Source organism: Rhineura floridana, unplaced genomic scaffold (assembly GCF_030035675.1).
Source record: "Rhineura floridana isolate rRhiFlo1 unplaced genomic scaffold, rRhiFlo1.hap2 scaffold_35, whole genome shotgun sequence".
Classification (NCBI taxonomy): Eukaryota; Metazoa; Chordata; class Lepidosauria; order Squamata; family Rhineuridae; genus Rhineura; species Rhineura floridana.
Window position 1 is genome coordinate 4,857 of NW_026902533.1, and position 27,507 is coordinate 32,363.

The following is a 27,507-nucleotide window of genomic DNA, read 5'->3' on the forward strand; positions in this document are numbered from 1 at the left end:
AGTAAGTAGAGGAATCAAAGAGCAATCTGTGAGAGAGATTTAGGAATATGGAACCTGGAGCTATTTTATGCTGGTTCATACCATTGGTCCAATTAGCTCATTATTGCCAGCACTGACTGGCAGTGGCTCTCCATAGTTTCAGACAGGGTATTTTCCTACCTAAAGATGTTGGGGATTGAAATGCTAGCCCCATGCTGTAATCATGGGGCATAGTTGTTGGGCAGCTTGTTATCCCAGACAACAACAGGCAAGAGATCATCTTCCCACTGACATTCCAGTTCTCAGGGGACCACCTATGGTCCTAGGCAATCCCACAAGAACTCACTGATAGAGGTGGGACAGACCAAAGCCTTTAAAGGCTTCAGCCCTGCTGCTGCTGGCCTCTTTTTTCATGCACCAGCTACTACCCCCACCACCCACCCTTTGATTTTGTGCGTCACTGAGTTTTCTTAGAAGGGTTGCTGACTGACAGGATCACATATGAATTGTTCACCGAATCAAATTCCTCAATGGTTACTTCTTTAGCTGTTATGCGTGGATTGCTTCTGTTACAACTTAAGATAAAAATGGCATTGGACAGGATCAGACACAAAAGGGGCCACCATAAGGGTTCTTGTGGGATACCCATGCATCACGTCTTTAGCTCAGGTCTCATCCAGCACTCACTCACCTCCAGCACTCTTTGTGCAGTGGGATCAAAAGGGCATTGGCTTGTGCCCTACTGGGGTCTAACACAGAGCAATACCCAAGGGTGGCTCCCCGAGTTGCTATTTGGGGGACAAACACTCCTTCAGCAAGGGCTGTTGGAATGAAAGCAGATCCTCAACCTGATGCCAATCCACCCCACTTACTTGTTGTAATCAAATAAAGATGTGGCCTGTTTTCACCCACAAATCATTATTGGCTCTTTTATTCCCATGGCTGATGTGAGGCTGCATCCTGAATCTTCCTCACAATCAGGAATCTTCTGCAGTTGCTCTACCAATGGTTCTAATACAAGGTTAACAATTGCAGGGTCAACCATTCACACACATAACAGCATACAATCCCATTTTTATTTACCTCTAAACATAGCTTTAGAGGAATGTCCCAAATCTAAGAGCTTCCACAAAGCAGTCTTGATCTCTTTGTTTCTCATGCTGTAAATGAATGGATTCAACATGGGAGGAATTATGGTATATATCATAGTAAAGACTATGTCCAGACCAGAAGAATCATTACTGGAAGGCTTTGCATAGGCAAAGAGTACACTGAATATAAGCACAGAGACTACAGTGAGGTGAGGAAGGCAAGTGGAGAGGGCTTTTTTCTGACCATGCACTGAAGGAATTCCGAGCACTGCAGAAAAGATCTGCATGTATGTTACAATGATGAAAATAAAGCACCCCAATGCTATAATACAGGCCAGCAGAAGAAGGCCAACTTCAACTAAATAAATTTCAGAGCAGGAGAGCTTCAGTAACTTTGGGATTTCACAGAAGAACTGACTGACAGCATTAGAACAGAAGGTGTTTGCAAAAGTGCCACAAGTGTGTAACATGGAAGTAAGAAGACCACTAATCCACACAGTGACTGCCATCTGCATACAGCCTCCTCTGTGCATAATTGCCTCATATTGTAATGGGTTGCAAATGGCAACATAACGGTCGTGTGCCATTACTGTTAGAAGGAAAATATCTGAAGCTGCAAAGAAGCTGTAGAAAAAGACTTGAGCCACACACCCAGAATAAGAAATGGACCTTTTGTTCATGATGGAATTGTATATAGATTTGGGTATGATGACAGAAACAGAACCAATGTCCGCCATGGCCAAGTTTGTTAGGAAAAAGTACATTGGTGTATGAAGGTGATGGTCAAGGGCTACTGCAACAATGATGAGAAGATTCCCCATTATAGTTGTTAAGTACATTGCTAGAAACAGAAAGAAGTATAAGATCTGTAGTTCTCGTCGTTCTGAGAAGTCCCACAGCAGAAACGTGGACATGAAAGTAAAATTGCTCATTTGTTCTTCAGTACTTGCATAGTTTCTGTAGGAGGAAGAAGCCAAGAACTGTTAATCTGCCAATACTGATGAATGGATTAATTTAAACAGGTTTCGCTATAAAATCCACCTGTACTGGACAACAATTTCTAATTAGTGGTGACTGCAAAATAATCTGTTGCTAAATTGAATCTGCTCTGTTTGCTGATATCACAAGTGCTCATTTCAATCCAAAGACACATTATTGCAAAAAAAAAAACCTTCCTTGGGGGAAATACTCACTTTTTCCATTATTGCACAGATAATATTTTAGCAGAAAGTGACAGAAAGTTGACTGGACACACATAAAAGAGGGAAATGAAATCAAATTATAACAAATACATATGTTACATTCACATTTTTCAAATAAAATACCATTTGTTTGTAATAATCCTTTAATGTAAAAAAAGAAATATTTTTATTTTAAATATATATTCCATTTAAATGTATTTATTGATATAAATAAGCAACATGTCTGTCTCTGTGTGTAAACATATTAATATATGATGAATTGATGATGAGATATGAAACTTAAGAAAACATGTACTTCAGAATAATCTTAGTTTTCTTTGGCAATATGAGTGTGACTGAGAATCTCAGAGAATAATTTTTTCTATTACTTTATTTTCTCATTTATGTATTAAGCATTACTATAACTCTCTCTTTTTCTCCTCCCTCTCTCATACACACTATCATGTAATATGTGTGTGTGTGTGTGTGTGTGTGACAGGATAACAAACATGAAAAAATGTTAATGGCTACCATTAGCACCTCAATAGAAGAGAGTGCAATGCAACACACATTTCAGTAACTCTGCAAGATTGACAACAAAGAAATGAATGTAAATATAAGAGATCATCATCAAATATGTCCTGTATTTGAAAACAATGTCATTAATTTTGTCTTTAAAAAAATCTGTATTGTAATGCCTGCAGTAAAAACAACTGGCCCGCCAGCTTAGCAAATGACCAAAAAACTGCAGAGTTCACATTCACGTTTGAATATTGTGAAATTCTCCACCATCCCTAGTCCCCATGCCCAAAGAAGTGCACCTGGCATCTTCATTGTATACCTTTCACAGTATGTTAAAGTTGCTCTTCGTTATCCTGACCTTTGACAGCAAAAGATATATTTTTTTATTATGGGATCCTCCTCTTTTTCTGAATTTATTCTATTTTATTCAGAAGCTGTATGACTTTAACAATTATAATGGACTTATTTCTTTTTATAATTGTACATTTTATTGCTGTAACCGACCCTGGAATCATATTGTTGTGTGTCACCCCAATTTCCAAGTGGTGAGAATTCTCCAGGGGTCCTTGCGCTTGTGCAGGGCTTGGTTTCCTTGGAAAGAAGGTCAGCAGAGTCTATGGTGTCATTATGAAATATGGCTTTGGAGGGGTTCAAGGCATTGCCCGTCCAATATCCAGCTTTTCCATCAGGGTTACACGAGGCACCCCCAAAGCCATGGTGCAGAGAGCCAGTCTCTCTGCCTGCCTCCAGTTCCCAGCCTTTCTCAGACACAACTAAAAACACAAGCCTCTCCTAGCCCCAGGAGGGGGGGAGGCTCTCTTGAAGAGTTCCAATGACAAAAGGATCTCCCTGGCCCATTCACCAGTTGATGGGCACCTGATAGACCCATTCACCCACCGGGCCACTCTATTAGATTAACAAAAGAAACTCATCTGACCAGCAGAAAGTTTTTCACCCCCAGGCACAAGTCTCCAAATCAGAGGCTGGAAGGGGACTCATCGGAATTATCCATCCCAAACCCCCAAACTCACAACACTTTGGTTCCAGGAGGGGGGGGCTTTCCTGGAGAGTTTCAATAACAATAGGATCTTCCTGGCTAATTCTCCAGTTAATGGGCACTTGACAAACCCATTGACTGGCCTTTGTTAGACTAACAAAGGAGATTCATCTGACTAACAGAGCAGGTTTCTCAGCTGCAGAGCCCACCTCCAGTTGCAGGGTCCCAAATCAGAGGAAGGAAAGGGACTCATAGAAATCATCTATCTCAACCCCAAACCCATGACACTCCTCCCTTCCCTGACATAGGTCTGCAAACAAACAACAGAATAACCGTTTTTCCTATAAAGAAATAACAGATACAGGTTAATAAGACATTGAAATATACATCATCAAAAGCATAGTCAGTACAAATGCATTTCCACACAACACAAGTACAAAAACAGTCCTTTCCTTTGCAGCAAGTTTTCAATTAATTACTCTCTCTTTTGGCTTCCTCTTCTTTCTTGAAGCTCCCAGTCACAGTTCCACATCCAGACCGCTTACCCAGTCCTCATCCTTGGCAGTGCCCAAGATAGTGGTCCCAACATATTTAAGGCAGATTACAACCTCAGTGCTGGAGCTTCATTGTCCTGCCTTGTGCCACTATAGCACAGCAGTCCTCAAACCCACACACATTTTCCCTTGTTCCCCCAAACAGTTGTGTTGCGGAAATTCTTTATATACAAACAATAAGCAAATATATTCTTTTATAAAGCTATAAAGGTTTATAACATTTTAATAGTTTAGTTTAACATTTTAATAAGTTTAGTAGCCAGCCAGAACCCATTTTGAACTTGGAACTGTCTTCCCTGACTGTGCTGGTTTGTTTGGAACAGCCTGTACTCTAAACAATTAAGATAACACTGAACAGACACTGAACATATCTGTACTCTCCAAAATGTAGGAAAAATTACAATAGCTAAAATGCTTAGCTAATATGGTTAGCTCAATAGCTGGAGTACTCAACTCATAGAGAAAAGGTACTAAGATGTAAAGTACTGTGCATTGCCAAATTGACTAGAACATAATGTAGATAGTGTAATGTTCATGCAATGCTTATGAAATGTCTATGCAATGCCTATGTAATACTGTAATGCCTATGTAATACTGATGTTTACACTCCTGATTCATTAATGCTAATTTCTTTGCTGTGAAGTGTATAAAAACTCCAGGCAAGTAGTACCATGCTGCTGTACTCCACTCACTCAGAGGGAGACTGACCAAGCGTACTCTTGACATTTAATAAAGGCCTACCTTTTTGCTGCAAGCTAATGTCTTCAAATTTACTCAAGGACCCCGAGCCGAATGAACTACAAAATTTACCATCAGTTGCACATGCACAAAATCTGACAGGCATAGTACAGCAGTGCAAATACCTATCAGCATCATTCCTTAGAAATCATTATACAGTCCTTATCACCACAAGCATGCAAAAAGCACAAATTGAAAGCCTTTTAAAGGGCAATACTAAAACCATCAGGAAGAATTCCTACAGCAAACCAGTACACAGCTTATGCACAACCCCCCCAAACCATGCAGTTGCCCACATGGCCTTTTGTCTTGGGACTTCATGGAGTTCCCAGTCCAAGCTGATCCCTGCTGCTGCCTGCAGGGTCTTGGGTAGGGTTGCCAGGTCAGAAGAGTCCCAAACCCTGAGATTTTGGGGGTGGCCCAAGGGATCGAGTGATATCATGCGGCAGGTCCAAGTGATGTCATGGGACGGGTCTGAGAGACATCATGGGGTAGGCCCGAGTGATGTCATTAAGCATGATACATTAAGCATCAACCACAGTTGCTTGGTGCATACAATCACACAAAAACATTTCTCTGATTGTAAATTAAGATAGAAGTCTTAGCTAAAAGATGGAGCCTGGGTAGGGAACACTTAATCTAGCCAACTCGCTTCTGGAAAAAAGGGTTTAAGTGCCCTCAGGCCAGGACAGTCACCAGAAGGCTATTGTAGGAAGAAAGGAGCCTAGTGTTGTGGAGATGTTTGGTGGGAGCACTCAGAAGTATGTGGCAACACCTGCAATCAGCCCAAATAACAGAAACAAGACATGTGCTGTGCTGATCTTGTTTTAGCAGGGAAGAAGCAACAATATTAAAACAGTTGATAGGTCACTTTAAATATGTTTGATTTACTTTGCAATTTTAGTGAAGTTTCCTATAGTAAATCATTTGCTTTTGCTTCTTTTTCTGTGAATATGTGAAGTACAGCAACACTTCCAACGCTAAAAAAAAGCTCCAAAAACAATTGTAGAAGAATGGCACTGACTGTTCTGCAAAATAATTTCCAATGAACATGACGAGTGTCTCAGTTCCACAAGATTAAAAAGTGGGAGGTGAAATATATTCTAGCAAAATTCTTACTGTGCTCTGTGTTTTTAATTGACCATGCCCACCTTTCCTTAAGCGCAGTAGTTTAAGCATAGCAGGCTGAAAAGATGCATTATGGGCAGGCCAAGTTTGTTTTGTCCACCAGCTAGAATTATTGCTTAAGTAGTAACATATTGTAATCAGTCTGATTTCACATCAAACTGCTGTTTCAGATTCAACTGTTGAAAATGGGAATGGACTGTGTTCAAGTCGATTCCGACTTATGGCAACCCTATGAATAGGGTTTTCATGGAAAGCGGGATTCAGAGGGGGTTTACCATTGCCTTTCTCTGAGGCTGAGAGGCAGCAACTAGCCCAAGGTCACCCAGTGAGCTTCATGCCTATGAGGGCATTCGAACCCTGGTCTCCCAGGTTGTAGTCCAACACCTTAACCACTACACCACAACTGTTAATGCCCCCAAATAGAAATAGAGCCTAACCTCCAGTTTGAAACACAAAAAGCTGTCCTCACCATCATATGACATTGACCAATAAAAAGACTTTGAAATTAATACAAATAAATTTGACACAGATTTCTAGGATGAATAATGAGAGAAATATAATTTTCTAGGTTATATTTATTTATTTTATTATACTTGTATACCGCCCCATAGCAGAAGCTCTCTGGGCGGTTTACAGTAACTGTACAGTAATACAGTTATATTCTCTGTAGAAATCGTAGTAGCACAGAAACGAAGCCAAGTAAGAAGAACACCAAGAAACATACAAAAATGTAATTCTCTATCTTTGGAGATAGCAGGTGTTGTCACCAAATTCTTCCAAGCTACACAGGAAGTGAATTGTACTGGAAAGACTAAGCCAAACTTTGTTTGCACTTTTACAAATTTGTAGTGCAGTACAATATATCAGAGAGGTCAGGTCTCCTGCTCCCCTGGTACATTCATTATAGCTGCCCAATTTTCCAGCTTTCTACAGTTTGACAGAAATATTTGTGGGCTATAGGTACGTTCTTAAACCTCAAGGTTTTCTGCCTATTAGTGAATTATCCATATAAATATATGCATGTGAATATGTGAATGTTACTGCAGTCTTACACCTTCTTCATTCTATTTCCATTTAACAAAATGTGTATACCGCTTATTTGATAAAAAACCCTATAAGCTGTTTACAAAGGACAATGCAAAATATTCATTAAAATAACAATTAAAAGCAAATGTTAAAAAGTTAACATAATTTTTTTTAAATATAAATAAAATCAGAATCTTAAAAATCATTATACGTAGCGAAATAAAATGTTAGAATTATGTGGTCAGGAAGGCTTTCTGAAACAAAAAAGTTTATAGGCACAAAAAACACTATAGCAAAACTATGTGCCTAATATTAATGGGCAGGGGGTTCTAAAGAGCAGATGCTGTCACACTAAGGGATCGATTTCTTGCAAGAGTAAAATGAAAATAATGTTGCAGCTGTAAATGTGGCAGTTGCACAAACTGAAGCAGTCAAGTGGGTACATATGGGCTAAATGGAACCCAAACTGGTGAGAGCTCACTATGCTAATATAAAACACTTTGTATTTAGCCTGCTAACAAATTGGCAGTCAGTGCAGAGCAAGTTCTATGAGGAGGGGTATCATATGCTGACATAGTCTCATTCCTGTCAGCAATCATGCTGTAGCTTTCTGCACTAAATGCAGTTTCCAGAACAAACACAACAGCCCTACATAGAGTGCATTGGAGGAATCTAATATTGAAATCATCAGTACCTGGACTACTGCAATCAAACTATATTCAGATATCTGTGGTAAAAGATTTAAACCAAAAAGGACAGTCTACTGTTGACTCTAAAGTAGCTATTGTTGAAGAAATGGATTTCAAAGGAAATTTCCAGCATTTAAAGTGATGAATTAAAATATATAAGGGAATTTATACAGCCACAAGAGTGGCTGTATGCTATAGTCAGCGGGGATTTTTCACATTCCGCAATATTAAATGGAAAATATCCCCCCATGCCATTCTGAGGCTTCCCATAAGCTCATTTCAAAACAAAACCTTACAAAACTTATAGTTCTAAACTCAGAAATGCTTGCTTAACAACCCTGTCAATTTTCATGGCGATACACAAAACAGTCAGAGATTCGGGAGTTCAAAGTCTAAAAAGAGAGGAAAAAACTCAGAGCCCTTTTGGACTTTTTTCTGCGAGTTCTCATAATCTGTTGAAATTCATTAAAAATCAGCCATGTTCACAGAGTACCTGTAATCCTAATACTGACCTTGCCCCATACTCTGACCTTCACCTACTGCAGTTTAAAAGTTAAAAACATGTCTGGTTGATTTTTAATTAATTTAAGAATTTTTGGCTGGAAGCCTATTATAACACGGGGCATGCTCAGTAAGGACACAGTTTTACCTATCCTAAGTATGATTGCATGGGAGTAAATCCCACTGAACTCAATAAACATGTAAACGACCACATCTGTCCTTCTCCCCTCCCCCTCCCGCCATCTCCTATCCCAGTCCTCCCCTCTGCCTTTCCACCCCTCCCCCCTCCCCCTCCTCCCTTCCCCATTCCCTGTGGTCAGTTTCACCTATCCTAAGCATGATTGCCTGGTGTGTGTGTGTAAATCCCACTTAACTCAATAAGCATGCAAATGATCAATCCATTCTCAGCAAACTTGCACAGGATCCCATTTCTTACCTCCCAGATTAAAAAGCAGGAAAATTCACTAATAGGCAAAAAACCTTGCGGTTTAAGAATGTACCTATAGCCCACAGATATTTCTACCAAACTTTAAAAAGCAGGGAAATTGGGCAGCTATAGTGAATGCACCAGGGGAGCAGGAGACCTGAACTCCTCTCTGAGATATTGGACTGCCCTACAAAGTTGTCAAAATGCAAACACAATTTGGGTTGGTCTTTCACAGTCCAATCCACTTGCTGTGAAGCTTGGAAGAATTTGGTAACATGTGCCTCTGAGCATATAGTGAGTGGTGGCAACACCTGGAATCAGCCCAAATAATAGAAAGAAGATATGTCCTGTGCTGATCTTGTTTTAGCCGGGAGGAAGCAACATTATTAAGACAGTTGATATCGTTCAGATGGTCACTTTAAATATGTCTGATTTCCTTTGCAACTTTAGTGAAGTTTTCTATAGGAAATCATTTTCTTTTGCTTTTGTTTCTATGAATATGTGAAGTACAGCAACACTTTGCAAAATTTATACTAAAAAAACTCCAAACATAATTGTGGAATAATGGCACTGACTTCTGCAAAATAGTCTCCAGTGGACCTCCGAAGTGTCTCAATTTACACAAGATAAAACAGTGGGAGGTGAAATATATTCTAGTAAAATTCTAGGTGTGCTCTATGCTTTTAATTGATCGTGAACACCTTGCCTTAAATAAAGTGGTTTAAACATAGCAGGCTGAAAATATGCATCCTCTTTTTTCCAACAACTAGAGTCATTGCTAAAGTACCAGCATATTGTAATCAGTCTGATTTTACATTAAACTGCAGTATCAGGTCCCACTGTTAATGCACCCAAAATAGAAATAGACCATACCCTCCAGTTTGAAACAAAAAAGGCTATCTTCACCATCATATGACATTGACCAGTAAAAAGGCTTTGAAATTAATAAAAATAAATTTGACACAGATTTCTAGGATAAATAATGAGGAAAATAAAATTTTCTAGTTTAGATTCTCTGTAGAAACATTAGTAACACAGGAAAGAAGCAAAGTAAGAAGAACACCAACAAACATACAAAAATATAAGACTCCATCTTTGGAGATGGCACGTGTTGCCACCACTCTGAGGCACATGTTTCCAAATTCTTCCAAGCTACACAGCAAGTGGATTGGACTGTGAAAGACCAACCCAAATTGTGTTTGCATTTTGACAACTTTGTAGGGCAGTCCAATATCTCAGAGAGGAGTTCAGGACTCCTGCTCCCCTGGTGCATTCACTATAGCTACCCAATTTCCATGCTTTTTAAAGTTTGGTAGAAATATTTGTGGGCTATAGGTACATTCTTAAACCGCAAGGTTTTTTGCCTATTAGTGAATTTATTCTTCTATTACCTACGGCTTGAATCAGGCTTACAGGTTTTCCCCCTCGCTGGATCATCACCTTGCAGTGGTGAGTGGGCTTGTATGCCCAATGAATCATAAGAGTCATGCTGTCAGGAGTCATGTACTCTTAGCAGGGTCACCCATGGCGGTAAGGTCATATGTTAAGCACTGAAACTCCCATCATCCCTGACCACAGACCATGTTGACTGGAGGTAATAGGAAATGGGTCTAAAACATCTAGAGGGCACTGACTTGGGTACACCTGATCTACTCTGACTGGCATTAGGCCTCTGCTGTCACTGGTATAGAGCTTCTATGTTACTGACCTACTACCTTATCATATGTTATTAATTGGAACTGCCAGGGATTGAAATTGCAATCTATGATATGCTCTGACTGTTTGGAGTCCTCAACTCTCAGCCACTGAGGGATGCAACACAGACTATATATATGCTTAGATAAGGTCAAAATCTAAGGGAGCAAAGTATTTTGAATGTAGACTGCTACAGTTAAATAGTTAAGTGCATGCATGACCATGACACAAACTCACCTGATGAATTTTACAGGCCAGAAGGGTTACTGTTAGTCCAAAAGCATATCTCTGAGAGTTCAGTGAGTGTTACTGATCAGAGTGGATTTATGTTCCTGTGGCATGCAACACAGATCTAGTATAGCCAGCTAACCCTACAGATCATTGATTACATGTGTGAATGTTGAAAGCATGAGTTCACATGACATCCTTTCTTTTTTATGAACTAGAAAAAGAACATGTTGTAGGTTATCATATTCATGGAAAAGGAGCAGTGATCTAGCACTGAATTTTATTCCATCACACATGAATATCCGAGTTGAATACAGCCCATTTCCATCACAGATTCATCAAATACATATAACCCAATCAAATGAACAGTAATTTTCAAGGAAAAGAAAAAGTTGACAAACATCTCTAGATTACATCAAAATAACAGGAAAATATCCAGCTCTCTTAAAACATATTGAAATACCTTTCCCTGTAAGATTCAATTTTCCCTCTAGGTGCTTTAGGGTTTGATGGGTTGATGATGTACAAGTCAAGCCTTGCTTTCAACTTTCCTGTGGCAATTGTCATAGTACATGTAGCTGATTTTTACCTATACTTTATTTTTAAAAATGTATGTAGATACGTATATAAGCATAACAGTCAACAAATTATTCATCAGCTATTAGTGACATACCACATGGGATGGAAGGTTTTCTCAAGCCTGCTTTGGCATCCTGGGATCATATTACCAAGAGTTTAGCACACCTGATTAGAAAACATTGTTGCCACTCCTGTAGTGAACATAAAGGAATAACTAACATATGTGCTTGATATATATAAAAAATGATCACAGTTGGGTGAGTTTTATGCCAAGCATTGTTTCTTTAGTTATTTTCAAATACAGTTGGCAAATAATTTAATGTTGAGGAACCTCTTATCTGGAAAGATGGAACTGAGCAGAAAATGTGAAATTTGTTCCAGAAGGACCTATTTTACTAACACACTTGGGGTGGGGCTTTAACCATCCTCACAACATTTGAAAAATATGCCAAGCTTCTAATGGTGACTTGGCAGACGACATTTGGTTTGAGATTATCCATGAAAACCAGATTTGATTTTTGGATTCCAGAGAGTAATCCAGATGCAGTGTCTTGATGATCAGCATATATTTCATTTTAACAACAGAAATAAACCAGTATTGAAAGGGCAGCACCCTGTATCACTCCTCTCACACGTATTGACCTACCCCCATTGTCCTCACCATCTCCAAACAGTTTGGGACAGCCAATCCAATCCAATCAACTTAAGGAGAATGTTTACATTGGTTCCAGGTTGAAGCAGACCTTGGCAAAGCAGCAACCAATGCTTTTGTAACCAGTACTTACACCATTGTCCATTCAGCTGGCTTATTTATGAGCCACTCACTGTATACTGTATACCCTCAATTAATATATTATAATAGTCATGGAAAAATATATCAAAATAAAACTTTTTTGGGGGGGCAGCTATAGTGAACGCACCAGGGGAGCAGGAGACCTGACCTCCTCTCTGAGATATTGGACTACCCTACAAATGTGTTAAAATGCAAACACAATTTGGGTTGTCTTTCACAGTCTAATCCACTTCCTGTGTAACTTGGAAGCATTTGGTAACATGTGCTTCTGAGCATATGGGGAGTGGTGGCAACACCTGCCATCTGCAAAGATGGTTGTTGGTGTTCTTCTTACTTTGCTTGTTTTATGTGTTACTATTGTTTCTACAGAAAATCTAAACAAGAAAATTCATCTAAGAAATCTGTGTCAAATTTATTTGTATGAATTTAAAAGCCTTGTTATTGGTCAATGTCATATGATGGTGAAGACAGCCTTTTGTATATCAAACTGGAGAAACTAACCTGGGGGAGGAGCAGGATGGGGATGGGGAGGGGAGGAGGGCAGTGGGTGGGTGGGCACTGGGCAGAGGGGAAGCCCCTTTCCTTTCCAAAAGGAAAACATTGGGAACAGTATCATTGTTTTTCAGGCTTTTCCCCACCTTTTTATTCTACAGCAGGCACATGCAACCTCCCACCCAAATTTAAACCAAAGCTGTCACTGGGCACATCCACACTGGACCTTTATTTCATTTTAGATAGTCATGGTTTCTCCCAGAGAATCCTGGGAAGTGTAGTTAGTGAAGGGTGCTGAGAGTTGCTAGGAGAGGGCCTGTTCCCCTCACAGAGCTTCAGTCAGAGCTGCTGACTATTAAACCACTCTGGCCACTGGAGCTCTGTCAGTGGAACAGGAGCCCCTCTCGGCACCCTTTACAAACTACATTTCCCAGAATTCTTTGTGGAAAGTCATTACTGTCTCAATTAAAATCAATGTCTGGAGTGGGTGTGGCTCGCTGATTAGCCAAGCCAAGCAGCTGTGAGTCTGGCTTTTAGAACACTGACAGTTGGTTCTTACTGAACATGTCTGATGTTATAATAGACTTCAATGTAAAATGTATTAAATTAATTAAAAATCAGCCAGGCATTTTTTTAACTTTTAAACTGCAGAAGATGAAGGTCAGAGTATGGGGAAAGGTCAGTAATAGGATTACAGGTGCTCTGTGAATATGGCTGATGTTTAATATATTTCAACAGATTATGAGAAAAAAGTCCAAAAGGGGGTCTGGTTTTTCTCTCTCTCTTTTTACACTTTGAACTCTGGATTCTCTCTGACTGTTGCCATGAAAATTTGGGGGGTTGTTAAGCAAGCGTTTCTGGGTTCAGGACTATAAATTTGGGGGGTTGTTAAGAAAGTGTTTCTGAGTTCAGGACAATAAAAGGTATGTAAGATTTTGTTTTGAAATGAGCTTATGGGAAGCATCAGAATGGCATGGGAGGCATTTTCAATTTAACAATGCAGAATGCAAAGAATCCATACTGACTATAGTATACAGCCATTCTGGTGGCTCTATAATTAAATAATCTATAGAGATGAGGAGTTAATAAATCACAAAATGTTTTATAAAACTGACTGTGAAATCTGTCCAGTTCATGGGCTTTCCTAGTTTTTAGGTTTTTAATAGCAAGTTTAATTCCCTCTTCTGTGATAGTGCTGTTTAACTAGCTATTGTGCTCATCCCACAGTTTGACAATATCTGCCAAGCTCTTGCATTGTTGGAAGGTCACATAGATTGGATGAATTTGATGAGTTTTCCCTATTGTTTTATGTTCTTGCTTTTTTATGTTGTAATTTTAATATGGTATATTTTTATTAAGTTTATACATGTTTTATTTTTGTACACTATAAGGTGGAGCATGGCGTAGAAAATAAGTACATAAATAAAATATTCTGTACTAACTGGTGTTTCTCAATGGTTTTTAAAAGCAGCCCCATTTAGACCAGATTAAAGTAAAGTGGATTAGATTTCTACACAGATTAATGAATATTTGAGGGGGAGGTTGCAGTGGATTCAGTAGCTCCTGAGCAAAACCAGGATGGCTCAGGGGTGTGTGGGTTTCTGGGCTTGCCTGAGTTGAAATGGGAGTTGTATAGGGTCTTCTGAGTCAAAGCAAAGATTCCCTCCTCTTCCACACTGCCATTGGTAGAATGCCAAAATGCTCCAGAAACAAGAAGGAACATTTCTTCCTGTTTCCTTGGCATCTCCAGAAATAGCACTGAGAATGAGGAAAATGACCTTGCTTTGGCTCAGGATGTGGGATTTGTCATAATCCACATAATACAATCCTAAAATTTCTCAGCGCTGAACTAGGAGTGATTTCTGTCTTCTCAGTCCAGCTCTGTGATGGGTGAACCCCTCAACCCCACTCCTCTGCAGATCAGCACAAGAGTGGAAATGTATATTAGAGGAATATGATAGTAACATTGACAATTATCATTAGAAAATTTATTTATTTTATTTATTTAATTTAATTTATATACCGCCCTAAGCCCGAAGGCTCTCTGGGCCGTGTACAAAAAGATAAAACAAGCACAGTGTATAAATACAATAAATACAATAAATCAAGAAACAAAAACAAACAAACAATAAAAGAACCAAACAACGTCCAAAATACAAAATAATAGTGAAATACTGTTAAAATACACTTTAAAATGCCTGGGAGTATAAAAAGGCTTTCACCTGGCACCGAAAAGATAGTAGCGTCGGCGCCAGGTGCACCTCATCGGGGAGACTGTTCCACAGTTCAGGGGCCACCACTGAAAAGGCCCTAGTTCTAGTCACCACCCTCTGAGCTTCTCGATGGGATGGCACTCGGAGGAGGGCCTTAGATGTTGAGCGCAGTGTACGGGTAGGTTCATATTGGGAGAGGCGTTCCACCAGGTATTGCGGTCCCATGCCGTGTAGGGCTTTATAGGTCAAAACCAGCACTTTGAAACAAATAGGAAGCCAGTGCAGATGGGCCAGAACGGGTGTTATATGAGCGGACCTTCTGGTCCGTGTCAGCAATCTGGCCGCTGCATTCTGGACTAGCTGTAGTTTCCGAACAGTCTTCAAGGGCAGCCCAACGTAGAGCGCATTGCAGTAGTCCAATCTAGAAGTTACCAGAGCATGAACAACTGAGGTGAGGTCGTCACTGTCCAGGTAGGGACTTAGCTGGGCTACCAAGCGAAGATGGTAAAAAGCATTCCGTGCCACCGAGGCCACCTGGGCCTCAAGAGACAAGGAAGGATCGAAAAGAACTCCCAAGCTACGAACCTGTTCCTTCAAGGGGAGTGTAACCCCATCAAGAACAGGATGAACATCCACCATCTGGGCAGAGAAGGCACTCACCAACAGCGTCTCAGTCTTGTCTGGATTGAGCTTCAGTCTGTTAGCTCCCATCCAGTCCATTATCGCGGCCAGGCAACAGTTTAGCACGTTAACAGCCTCACCTGAAGAGGATGAAAAGGAGAAATAGAGCTGCGTGTCATCAGCGTACTGATGACAACGCACCCCAAAACTCCTGATGACCGCACCCAGCGGCTTCATGTAGATATCCTTTTATGTTTTTCAGCCTTTTTCTTACTAAAGGCTTTATGGTTTTTCTTACTAACGGCTTTAGAAGGAACATTGGTTGATACGGTGACATTTCATTATGTTCTATGTATATCAGTGTAACTGTGAAATAAACCATTTCAAAAAGAGGGTGAACATGAACAAACAATAATGAAAGACATGGAGGAATCGGAGAGCAATCTGTGTGACAAAGGAAGCTATCTTACAGTGCATCAGACCATTAGTACAGTTAACTCAGTCTTGTCTGCACTGACTGGTAGTGGCACTCCAGGATTTCAGACAAGGAATCTTTCCTGATTGTACCTGGATATGCAAGGGATTAACTCAGGGACTTTCTGCATGCAAAGCAGATGTTCTGCAAGTGGTTATAATGCAAGTTTAAAAATTGCAGGGCCAACCATTCACACACAGAAGAGGATACAGTCCCGTTTTTACAGAATTCTCAAGATAGTTTTTGGAGAATGCCCAAAATCTAAGAGTTTCCACAAAGCAATCTTGATGTCTTTGTTTCTCATGCTGTAGATGAATGGATTTGCCATGGGAGGAATGACAGCATATATCACAGCAAAAACTATGTCCAGACCAGAAGAAGCATAAGTTGGAGGCCTTGCATTAGCTACAACTGCACTGAACATAAAAACAGAGACAACAGTGAGGTGCGGAACGCAAGTGGAGAGAGCTTTTTTCTGACCATGCATTGAAGGAATTCTGAGCACTGCAGAAAAGATCTGCACGTATGTTATGATGATGAAAATAAAACATCCTAATCCTATAATACAGCCTAACAGAAGAAACCCAAATTCAATTACATAAAGGTCAGAGCAGGAAAGCTTCAGTAATGTTGGGATTTCACAGAAGAACTGATTAACAGCATGAGAACAGAAGGTGTTTGCAAAGGTACCACAAGTGTGTAACACGGAATAAAAAAGACTACTAATCCACACAGTGACTGCCATCTGAATACAGGCTCCTCTGTGCATAATTGTCTCGTATTGTAATGGGTTGCAGATGGCAACATAGCGATCATGTGCCATTATTGTTAGAATAGCAATATTTGATGCTGCAAAGAAGAAATAGAAGAAAACTTGAGCCACGCACCCAGAATAAGAAATGGACCTGTTGTTCATGATGGAATTGGAAATAGATTTCGGCATGATGACAGAAACAGAGCCAATGTCCATCATAGCCAAATTTGTTACGAAAAAGTACATTGGTGTGTGAAGGTGATGGTCAAGGGCTACTGCAACAATGATGAGAACATTCCCGGTCATTGTTGTCAAGTACAATGCTAGGAACACAAAGAAGTGTAAGAACTGTAGTTCTCGTCGTTCTGAGAATTCCCACAGCAGAAACATGGACATAGAAGTAAGATTGCTCATTTTGTCTTTAGTACTTGCATCCTATCTGTAGGAGGAAGAAGCCGAGAAGTGTTAATTTACCAATGATGATTAATGAGTTAAACAGGTTTCAAAATCCATTATAAAATCCACCAGTAGTAGACAAACAATTGTGATTAGTGATGACTCCAAATAATTGTTTTGTAAATTGAATATGCTATATTTGTTATCAAATCTATCACAAGTGCATGAGTCCTGTTTCAATCCAACAAACACATTAGTGTTTAAAGCCCTACCAACTTTTTTTGAGTGTTGAGATCTGCAAAGCGGGCTCTCTTGTGAGTTCTGTCACCTTCAGAAGTAAGGATGGGGTTCACTCTTCTGAATCTGTTCATCTTTTGTATGCACTATCATTACTCACACTTGGTCCAGAGCTGTTAGCTTTTCGTTAACTTTATATGGTCCTGGCCCTGTATGGTGACTGGTGCTAATAACATTACTGATTTCCATTTTCCTGATGATAGTGTGATTGCCTCTTACATACTGGCTATTGTTCTGTTATGCAGGAAACAAAACAAAACATTTAAAATTATTGTGTGTGAATGATACAGAGAATCAGCAAAACATCCCCTATGGTTTGTTGGGTTTTTTTTTTAAAGTAACAAATCCAATCCTCTCTCTCATCTTCCTTTTTCTTGCAAAGCTTTGAATGCCCACATGCAGAAGAAAAGCTGGCAAGGGAGATAATTTCCAAAAATCTTTGTAAAGCTCCCTTTAATTACTTTTCTTTGGGGAAAAATCCCTTTGGCCATTAATGCATGAAGTGATACTTTAGTAGAAGCTAACAGAAAGATGACTCAATAACACTCATAAAAGAGAGAAATGAAATCAATGTTTTATTTAATGGAAGCTTTTTATAAACAAAATATATGTTTAAATTAAGATTTTTCAGACGAAACACAATTTGTTTAAAAAATCCTTTTCTTTTTTTAAAAAACGTATTTCATTTAAAATGTCTAGAAAATGGTATTTATATATGTTGAAATGGCAATCTGTGTTCTTCAGAATGACCTCACTTTGGTGCAGCAATGTATGAAACTGTGACTATGAGAATTTCAAAGAATAATTATTTCTTTTAAATTTATTTTCTTATATATTTATAAATCTACTAGTATCATTAAGCATTACTATGTTAACTCTCATTCTCTCACACACAAAGACCTCCCTCCCCCTCCCCTCCCCTCCCCTAACCTCTCTCAAATAAATCAATTAAAAAAAGTCCTGAGTTTGAAAACAGTGTTGTTAAGTTTGTCAAATTTATTTTTTTTAAGAAAATTGTATCTGTAAAGTTCACTAGCCAGCTTGGCAAATGAATGAAAAGCTGCTGAGCTCAGATTCATATCTGAGTACTGTGAAATTCTCCATCATCCCTAGTCAGAAGTATAGGGAAAGATGAGCCAGCACAGGGCTTTCTCTGTGTCACCCCCTAAATTGTAGATCTCCCTCCCCAAAGAGGCCCATCCAGCATCTTCATTGTATAGCCTTTGCAGGTTGTTAAAGACACACCTTGTTACCCTGATCTTTAACATTAAAAATATTTTGTAACATGGGATCCTCCACTTTTTCAGAATTTATACTGCTTTATTCAATTTGGAACAGTTACAATATATGACTTTAACAATTCTAATGGTTTTATTTGCTTTGATATGTGTATATTATATTGTTGTAACCCACCCTGGAACTGTATGGTAAAGCATGGGTAAAAAAAGAATTATTATACAGTGGCGGTATACTATAGCCACCATGGATTTTTCACATTCTGCCATGTTAAATTGAAAATACTCTGCTGCTTCCCATAAGCACATTTCAAAACAAAACCTTTCAAAATGTGGAGTCCTGAACTCAAGAAACTCTTGCTTAACAACCCTCTGAATTTTCATGGTGATACACAAAACAGTCAGAGAGCATCGAGAGTTCATAGTGTAAAACCAGAGGGAAAAAAATCCAGACCCTTGTTGGATGTTTTTCTGTTAGTGGACTCATAATTTGTTGAAAGTAACTAAAAATCAGCCATGTTCACAGAGTACCTGTAATCCTTCTATTGACCTTGCCCCATACTCTGACCTTCATCTTCTGCAGTTTAAAAGTTTAAAAAATGTATGCTGATTTAAATTAAATTTAATTAATGTAGAAAATTTAACATTGGACTCTATATAGTGCAAGCATGTTCATTAAGAACCAACTGTCAGCGTTCTAAAAGCCAGATGCCCACACTCACACCAGACTTTTTTTCCACTTTAAACAGTCATGGCTTCCCCCCAAGAATCCTGGGAGGTGTACTTTGTGAGGGTGCTGACAGTTGTTAAGGGACTCCTATTCCTCTGAAAAGCTCCAGTGGCCAGAGTGATTTGACAGTCTGCCCCTCTTCTGGTAATTGTAGCTCTGTGAGGGGAATAGGGTGTCTGCTAGCAGCTCTCAGCATCATTCACAAACTACACTTCCCAGGATTCTTTGGGGAAGCCATGACTTTTTAAGTGGAATAAATGTCTGGTGTGGGTGTGACCAGGGACAGCTTGGGTGTAAATTTGGGCGGGAGACTACACGTGTCTGTTGTAGAATAAAAAGGTGGGGGAAACCCTGAAAAACAATGATAGTGTTCACAATGTTTTCCTTTTGGAAAGGAAAGAACTTTCCCTCTGCTCAATGCTTGTCCACCCACCCAATCTTCTCCCCTCCCCATCCCTACTCCTCCCCTCCCCCTCCCCCAGGACAGTTTCACCTACCCTTAGCATGATTGCAGGGGAGTAAATCCCGTTAAACTCAATAAGCATGCAAAGGATTGGGGAAATTGGGCAATTACAGTGAATACACAAGGGGAGCAGGGAACCTGATCTCCTCTCTGAGATATTAAACTGCCCTACAAATTTGTCACAATGGAAACACAATTTGGGTTGGACTTTCACAGTCCAATCCACTTGCTGTGTAGCTTGGAAGAATTTGGTAACATATGCCTCTGAGTATATGGTGAGTGGTGGCAACACCTGTAATCAGCCCAAACAAGAGAAACAAGAGATGTGCTGTGCTGATCTTGTTTTAGCAGGGAGGAAGCAACAATCATTAAACTGTAAGGTACATTCTTAAACTGCAAGGGTTGTTTGCCTACAGGTGCATAAATAAATAAAACATGTTTTTTATACAAAATATGACTGATTGTGAGTAACATTTTTGGTTCTTGCATAGCCTGCCTGGTTGTGGGGGGAGGTTTCTCACTAATTTACAGTGATATAAAGCCATCCAAGGGCTTTTAAACCATTCCTTTATTTTGTTTGCCATGGAAAGAGAGCTACCATTCATGCCACTTGGAGATCAATTTCAAACACAAACTGCAACTGTGCAACTGTAACAGGGAGGAAAACAGTTAAATTCTCGGTCTCACCCCTTGTAGTATAAGTGGGACCCCAAACTCCTTTGTAATTTTTTAAAAAAGATAATCATGATGTTAAACACATAAGTAGTTTGGTAATCTGTCATTAACTGATGAATAGAGTGTTAGCCTGGGAGTTTCTGAAGAAGTTTTGGATCTCTGATAACATCAGGCTTCCAGATACTAAACTAATCCTTACAATATTGTTCTGAGATTGGGAGAGGGGTGCATATTTTTAAGCAATATCCCTATACAGAGTGAGAATGATTACTGGCCCACACCCAGCTCCCAACCCTGCACTAATTTGCCCACTTGGGATGTTTTGCAGGTGAAGCATATGTTGCACCACTGAGCTACAGACCTTCCCCATGTCCATCTTCCCCAGTAGTGTCTATTCCTGTCTTCCCCCCACCTAGTGCTCACCATATCTTAAGTACTACAACTCCTGTCACCCCTGATCATTGGCCATGCTGACTGGGGCTGAGGGAGCTTGGTGTCCAAACCATCTTGAGGGCACCAGGTTGGAGAAGGCTGGTCTCTTCTGACTAGCACTAAGTCTACACCAGAGCTTGGAAAAGTTACTTTTTTGAACTACAACTCCCATCAGCCCTAGGCAACATGGCCACTGGATTAGGCTGATGGGAGCTGTAGTTCAAAAAAGTAACTTTTCCAAGCTCTGGTCTACACTCACCACTATCTCCGGCAAGGATCTTTCATATTGCAATCCTACTGCTCAATCATTTGTTTTTAATTGGAGATGCCAAGGATTGCAGTTGGGATCTACAACGTGCAATGAATATGTTCTCTCCTTAGGTTATGGGTTCTCCCTATTTTTCAACTTTGAACCACTCAGAGATGCAGCATAGATTATACATGTCTTTATGAATACAGTCAAAATCTAAGGCAACCAAGTATTTCAAATGTAGACCACTACAATAAAATTGTTAACTTTATGCAATGTCATGACACATAGCCACCTGATAAATTTCACAGGCCAGAAGTGTCATTTGTCTCTAAGAGTTCAGTATGTGATACTGATCCAGGATGGATTTTTGTTCCCATAGAATGCAAGATAGTGCTAGTACAGCCAGGTAACCCTGCAGATCACCAATTACATGCATTGATGCTGAAAGAATGAATTCACATGTCATCACCCTTCCTTTTGGTGTGAGGGAAAAATGGCAAATTTTCATATTAATGGAAGTGGAGCTATCATCTAACATCAAATTCTTCCACCAACATACAGAAAATCAGACCCTGCCCCAAAGCCTCTTAAATTTAATACCATTAAGTCTGGATCAAAACAATCATTTAAAATCTACAAAAGAGACCAACGCTGAAGTAAAGAAACATCTCATCAACCCTGCTAAAGTATTAGATGAACAGCAATTAAGAACAGAAAACATCATCGATGTTCTGGCAAACAGGCATAACAAACTTGAGATACAGAATACATTACCTGAAGAAACGCTGCTCCTGGACCTATTTCCGGACTTCAACCCTGACCAACAAATGGAGACTATTGAAAGACTAAAAAATCTACTTCAATCCCTGGAAAGTGCAAGGAAAATGTCCTGTTCAACTGATCCATATGAAATTTCAAACACATCTAATTCTCGGGAGGATGCAGTCTCTATACATGCGACATCTTTGGCTCATGTTTCAGATACTAGATTTCTTAATGCATCTGTAACATGTTCCCCTTTTGTCCCTACTGTAAATGGCATTACTCCCTCGAGTTCCCAATGCCATATAGCCATGGAAAATGAAACCAGAGGAACACTATCCCAAGCCAACTCAACCATGCACTGTTCATCACATTGACTTAAATCAAGTCAAAATATTGCTAGATGGAATAGTAAATCAATGGAGGGGATTCCAGGGGCGGCCATTGACACTCTGATGGGTCAAGGGAGATACGGTTTTGGGAGACAGCAATTTAATCGAACTAAGGAAGAATCTAATAGAATGCTGATAACTCCTAAGTTGCTCTCCCACTCAGATAACCTGGATAGCCTTGATGACACTTCCCCCGGGTTAAAAATGCTGCTGATCAATGCCAGGTCAGTAAATGGGAAATCTAGTGCTATTCAGGAGTTGATTCTGGATGAGCATGCTGACCTGGCATGTATTACTGAGACCTGGTTGGATGAAGCGGGGGGGGTTAATCTCTCTCAGCTTTGTCCTCCAGGTTTCTCTGTACATCAGCAGGCTAGACCCGGGGGGCGGGGAGGCGGAGTCGCAGTGGTTTTTCGAGATACTATACAGCTGACCAGGTATCCTCTCCCACAGTCTTCAGGGTTTGACTGTGTTTACTTGAAGTTGGGTGCCCGGGACAGAATAGGGATTCTGTTGGTGTACCGCCCACCCCGCTGCCCAACCGTCTCCCTTCCTGAGCTAACCAGGGTGGTTTCGGGGTTAGTATTGGAGTCCCCTAGGCTTATGGTACTGGGGGACTTCAATGTTCATGCCGATGTTCCCCTTTTTGGAATGGCTCAGGATTTCATGGCCTCCATGACAACCATGGGTCTGTCCCAAGTAATATCTGGCCCCACTCATGTTGCTGGTCATACTCTGGACCTTGTTTTCTGTGTTGGTCGAGAGATATGTGATCTTGGTGTGGAGAACCTTTCATTAGTTCCGTTGTCATGGACAGATCACTTCCTGGTCAGATTTAAACTTACTGGGACTCAGAGCCTCCGCAGGGGTGGGGGACCAATTAGAATGGTCCGCCCCAGGAGACTGATGGATCCAGACGGTTTCCTGACGGCTCTTGGGGAGTTTCCTGTCACCTCGGCAGGTGATTCTGTCAAAGCCCTGGTTGACCTCTGGAATGAGGAAATGACCAGGGTGGTGGACACAATTGCTCCTAAGCGCCTCCTCTCGCGGATTGGAACCAAATCTGCTCCTTGGTTTACGAAGGAGCTGGGGGCGATGAAACACGAAAGACGAAGGCTAGAGCGCTGTTGGCGGAAAACTCGGAGCGAATCTGATCGAACACGTGCTAGAACCTATTTAAGGACTTATTCCGTGGCAGTGCGGGCTCAAAAGAAAGTCTTCTTTTCCGCCTCCATTGCGTCTGCCAAGTCTCATCCAGCGGAACTGTTTCGAGTGGTCAGGGGCCTCTTAAATTCTGACCCCTGTGAATATGATAGTGACCATGCAACAGTCCGCTGTGATGAATTTGCACGACATTTTGCAGATAAAGTCACTCAGATTCTCTCTTAGACACCAATGTTAATACAGTCTCTGTGGATGTAACTTTGGCCTCTACTTGCTCGATTAGAATGGATTCTTTTCAGATTGTTCAATCCGAGGATGTGGATAACTCCTTGGAGAGGCACATCCTACCACCTGCATATTAGATCCTTGCCCCTCCTGGCTTATAAAAAATACCCGAGGAGGACTAATTGAATGGGTCAGGGAAGTGATTAATGCCTCCTTACTTCAGGGCAGAATACCGTCCTGCTTAAAGGAGGCAGTAATAAGACCCTTATTGAAAAAATCCTCCCTGGACCCCTCATTATTAGGTAATTATCGCCCAGTTTCTAATATACCTTTTTTGGGCAAGATAATAGAGCGGGTGGTGGCGACCCAACTCCAGAGATTTTTGGATGACACGGATTATCTAGATCCCTTTCAATCTGGTTGCAGGCCTGGCTATGGGACTGAGACGGCTTTGGTCGCCTTGGTGGATGACCTACGCAGGGAAATGGACAGGGGGAGTGTGTCCCTGTTAATTTTGCTGGACCTCTCAGCTGCTTTTGATACCATCGACCATGGTTTCCTTTTGGGTCGCCTAGCTGGGATGGAACTTGGAGGCATGGTTTTACGGTGGCTCCGGTCCTTCCTAGAGGGACGAACCCAGAAGGTGATTATGGGGGATGTCTTTTCGACCCCTTGGCCATTGACCTATGGAGTCCCCCAGGGTTCTGTTCTGTCCCCCTTGTTATTTAACATATATATGAAGCCGCTGAGAGAGGTTATCCGTAGTTTTGGGGTTCGAAGTCACCAATATGCGGATGACACCCAACTCTACTTTTCTTTTCCATCTAACGAAACTAAGGAAGCCGTCAAGGTTCTGAACCATTGCCTGGTATCAGTGATGGATTGGATGGGAGCAAACAAGCTGAAATTAAATCCTGACAAGACAGAGGTGCTCCTTGTCAGTCAAAGGGCGGATCAGGGAATAGGGATCCAACTTGTGCTGGACAGGGTTACACTCCCCCTGAAATCACAGGTTCACAGTTTGGGAGTTCTCCTGGACTCAGCCTTGAACCTGGAGGCACAGGTCTCGGCTGTGGCAAGGAGTGCCTTTGCTCAACTAAGATTGGTACGCCGACTGCGCCCGTTCCTTGACCTGTCAGACTTGACTACGGTGACACATGCCTTACTTACATCCCGATTGGACTACTGTAATGCGCTCTACGTAGGGCTGCCCTTGAAAACTGCTCGGAAACTTAAACTGGTACAAAGAGCTGCAGGCAGGATGTTAACTGGAGCTGGGCTCAGAGAACATACAACCCCGCTGTTGTACCAGCTCCACTGGCTTCCAATCTGTTTCCGAGCACAATTCAAAGTGCTGGTTTTAACCTATAAAGCCCTATACGGCTTAGGTCCAGGCTATCTGTTAGATCGTGTCTCCCTCTATGACCCTGTCCGAACTTTGAGATCATCTGGTGAGGCCCTGCTCAATATTCCATCTTTCTCACAAGCTTGCTTTGTAAAAACACAGAATAGGGCCTTTTCAGTGGCTTTTTCAGTAGATTGTGGAATTCCCTCCCTAGCGAGGTTCGACTGGCTGCCTCACTTTCATCCTTTTGTGCCCAGGTTAAGACTATTTTATTCAGACAGGCTTTTAACTAATATTGTCTTTTTTAACTTTTACTGATTTAATCTATTTTTAATTGTTTTAAACTGTATATTGCTTGTTTTTAATTGATTATGGTTTTTATTTGTAAGCCGCCCTGAGTTCCTTGGAAATAGGGCAGGGCATAAATATTTTAAATAAATAAATAAATAAATAAAATATGCACTGCAATTGAAAGAACAGTAATTTGCAGGGCATTAGTGGAATCCATTCATGCATTGGCTGTTAGTATAATATTTATTTTCTCTATTCTTTTGGAATATTTATACCATGCCAAGTGGTCATTGTTTATTTTTAAGTCAAACAGTGTAATGTTTGCTGTCTCAGCTTTTTGAAGTTTTGACTATACATCAGACCACTTGAAAATAGATAGGTGACACAAAGGGAAAAATTGACAAACACCTCTTGAGTATAACCAAATCATTTTACCAAACGCCTTAAATTTTGAAATACCTTTAATTGTACGAGTCTGTTTCTCCTTCAGCTTCTTTAGGGTATGATGTGTAGATGATGTGTGAGTCCCCTCAACAAAGCACATTCAATCTTCCTGTGGCACTTGCCACAGTGTATATAGCTGGTTTTTTTTTTTTTTTTGCAAAAACAGGTCTTTAAATTACTGCATATGTAATGACAATATCGATCATGTTATGCATTACCAAATACTGACAGCATTAGGTGAGTTAAGTTCACTGTTGGCTTTTAGGACCTCCCTCCCACGAGTGTCACACAGCTGATCAGAAAACATTGTTGAAATTCCTCAATTCCCTGTTACTCTGTTTTTGTAGAGAACATAAACAAATAATTAATGCTTGCAATATGTGTCTCAGTGCATATTGCACTAGCATTATCTCAGATTTCGTTAATTATATCCAACTACAGTTGGCAAATTATTTAATGTTACACTGCTAGAATGTGTGTTTTATGTGAAATGATGGGTTACAGCACTGTTTCCCAACCTGTGGATCATCATCTGCAAGTGGGTTGTGAAACCTGTGCAAGTGGTTCACAGGATTTATAGTAAACCTAAAATAATTATTGCTTTTTCTCCTTAACTGGTATGAAAAATACGTCTTACATATTTTTGTATTATTGGCATATTATAATGCTGTGTTTTTACATTTGTAACCAGTTGCCCCCACACCTGAAGAGAAGACCCGTGAGGCAAAACATTGAAACAATGGTCATAGTTTGCAATATAACAAATTGGAAGAGCTATAAACCGAATTCAGAAAGTAAGGGCAGGTGAGGATTTTAACTGATTATGGCAAGGAACATCCCTCCAGACCCTTGGGCATGTAGTGCGGCCCCAGTCTCTGGCTCCCCAGAAAAGGATGGGGAGAAACTTACTCCCGTCTTGCTGGGTGAGCATGGGATATGTGAACCCAACCTACATAACCCAGGCCCTGCATTCCAGAAGTTTCCCAAAACATGCATGTCAGGCCTAAAAGGCACCCCCCCCACACACACAAGTGCACTGTGTCTTAATGCACTGGCAGATCCCTAAACCCTTAACCTAATAATGTCCCAATATACCTAACGTTTCTCTCCTCACCTTCTTTCCCTCCTTCATTCAATGCCCAAAGAGAAAACTGTCCACATCACTCCCAAGGTGTCAATCAAATTCTTCCCAGCATTGTACAGTAGAAGGAAAAAAGAGGGATCCGAAGGCCAATCAAGGATTCCCTTCAGAAAGTTCCTACTCAGCCCCTTAAAACAAGAGATGAGTCAGAGCCCACACTGCATATAGGGAGACAAGGTGGGTATAACAAACAGAAAAGGAGGAAGAGCTCTGGGAACAAGCAGGCTTATAAACCCCGTGATTGGTCAGTGACATCCATGTGCCCCCCCACCCCAACCCTTTGAGATTCAATCTCCCGAGTCCTCTTTCAAGGAGGAGTGGTGGAAGCAAATGCACTCCTGCAGTAAGAAGGGGAACAATACTGTCAGAAAGGCTTAAATCTTACTTTTTAACTTCTAACACTGGGGAACTGTCCTGACGATGGTTTGCCACAAGGTGCTTGCACAGGGAGTTAAATCCTTTTGATGTGAAGGCACTAATAGATCTCATTCCCTGACTTTCAAGCACAGATAACACAGGTGCTCCACTATGACAAGCTCATCCCACTTGGTGAGAACAGATTTTTTTCCCCAGGTCTGA

The 27,507-nt window shown here is 40.7% G+C and overlaps 2 protein-coding genes across 2 annotated transcripts; both read right to left on the reverse strand.

Moving 5' to 3' along the window:
* Positions 1 to 1,062: 1,062 nt before the first annotated feature.
* Positions 1,063 to 2,002, reverse strand: LOC133375425 (olfactory receptor 14I1-like; the record flags this gene model as incomplete). The annotated part of the gene is made up of 1 exon (XM_061607001.1): positions 1,063 to 2,002. A coding segment is annotated over exon 1 (940 nt), but the record flags the coding sequence as incomplete, so codon positions are not given.
* A 14,147-nt stretch (positions 2,003 to 16,149) lies between these two features.
* Positions 16,150 to 17,100, reverse strand: LOC133375423 (olfactory receptor 14I1-like). The gene has a single exon (XM_061606999.1). It carries the CDS (start codon positions 17,095 to 17,097, stop codon positions 16,150 to 16,152), a length of 948 nt encoding a protein of 315 aa, XP_061462983.1. The 5' UTR covers positions 17,098 to 17,100.
* Between the last annotated feature and the right edge of the window lie 10,407 nt (positions 17,101 to 27,507).

Bases quoted from the DNA above. Each gene is read 5' to 3' on its own strand.
- LOC133375423 (XM_061606999.1), bottom strand. From the start codon at position 17,097: ATGAGCAATCTTACTTCTATGTCCATGTTTCTGCTGTGGGAATTCTCA.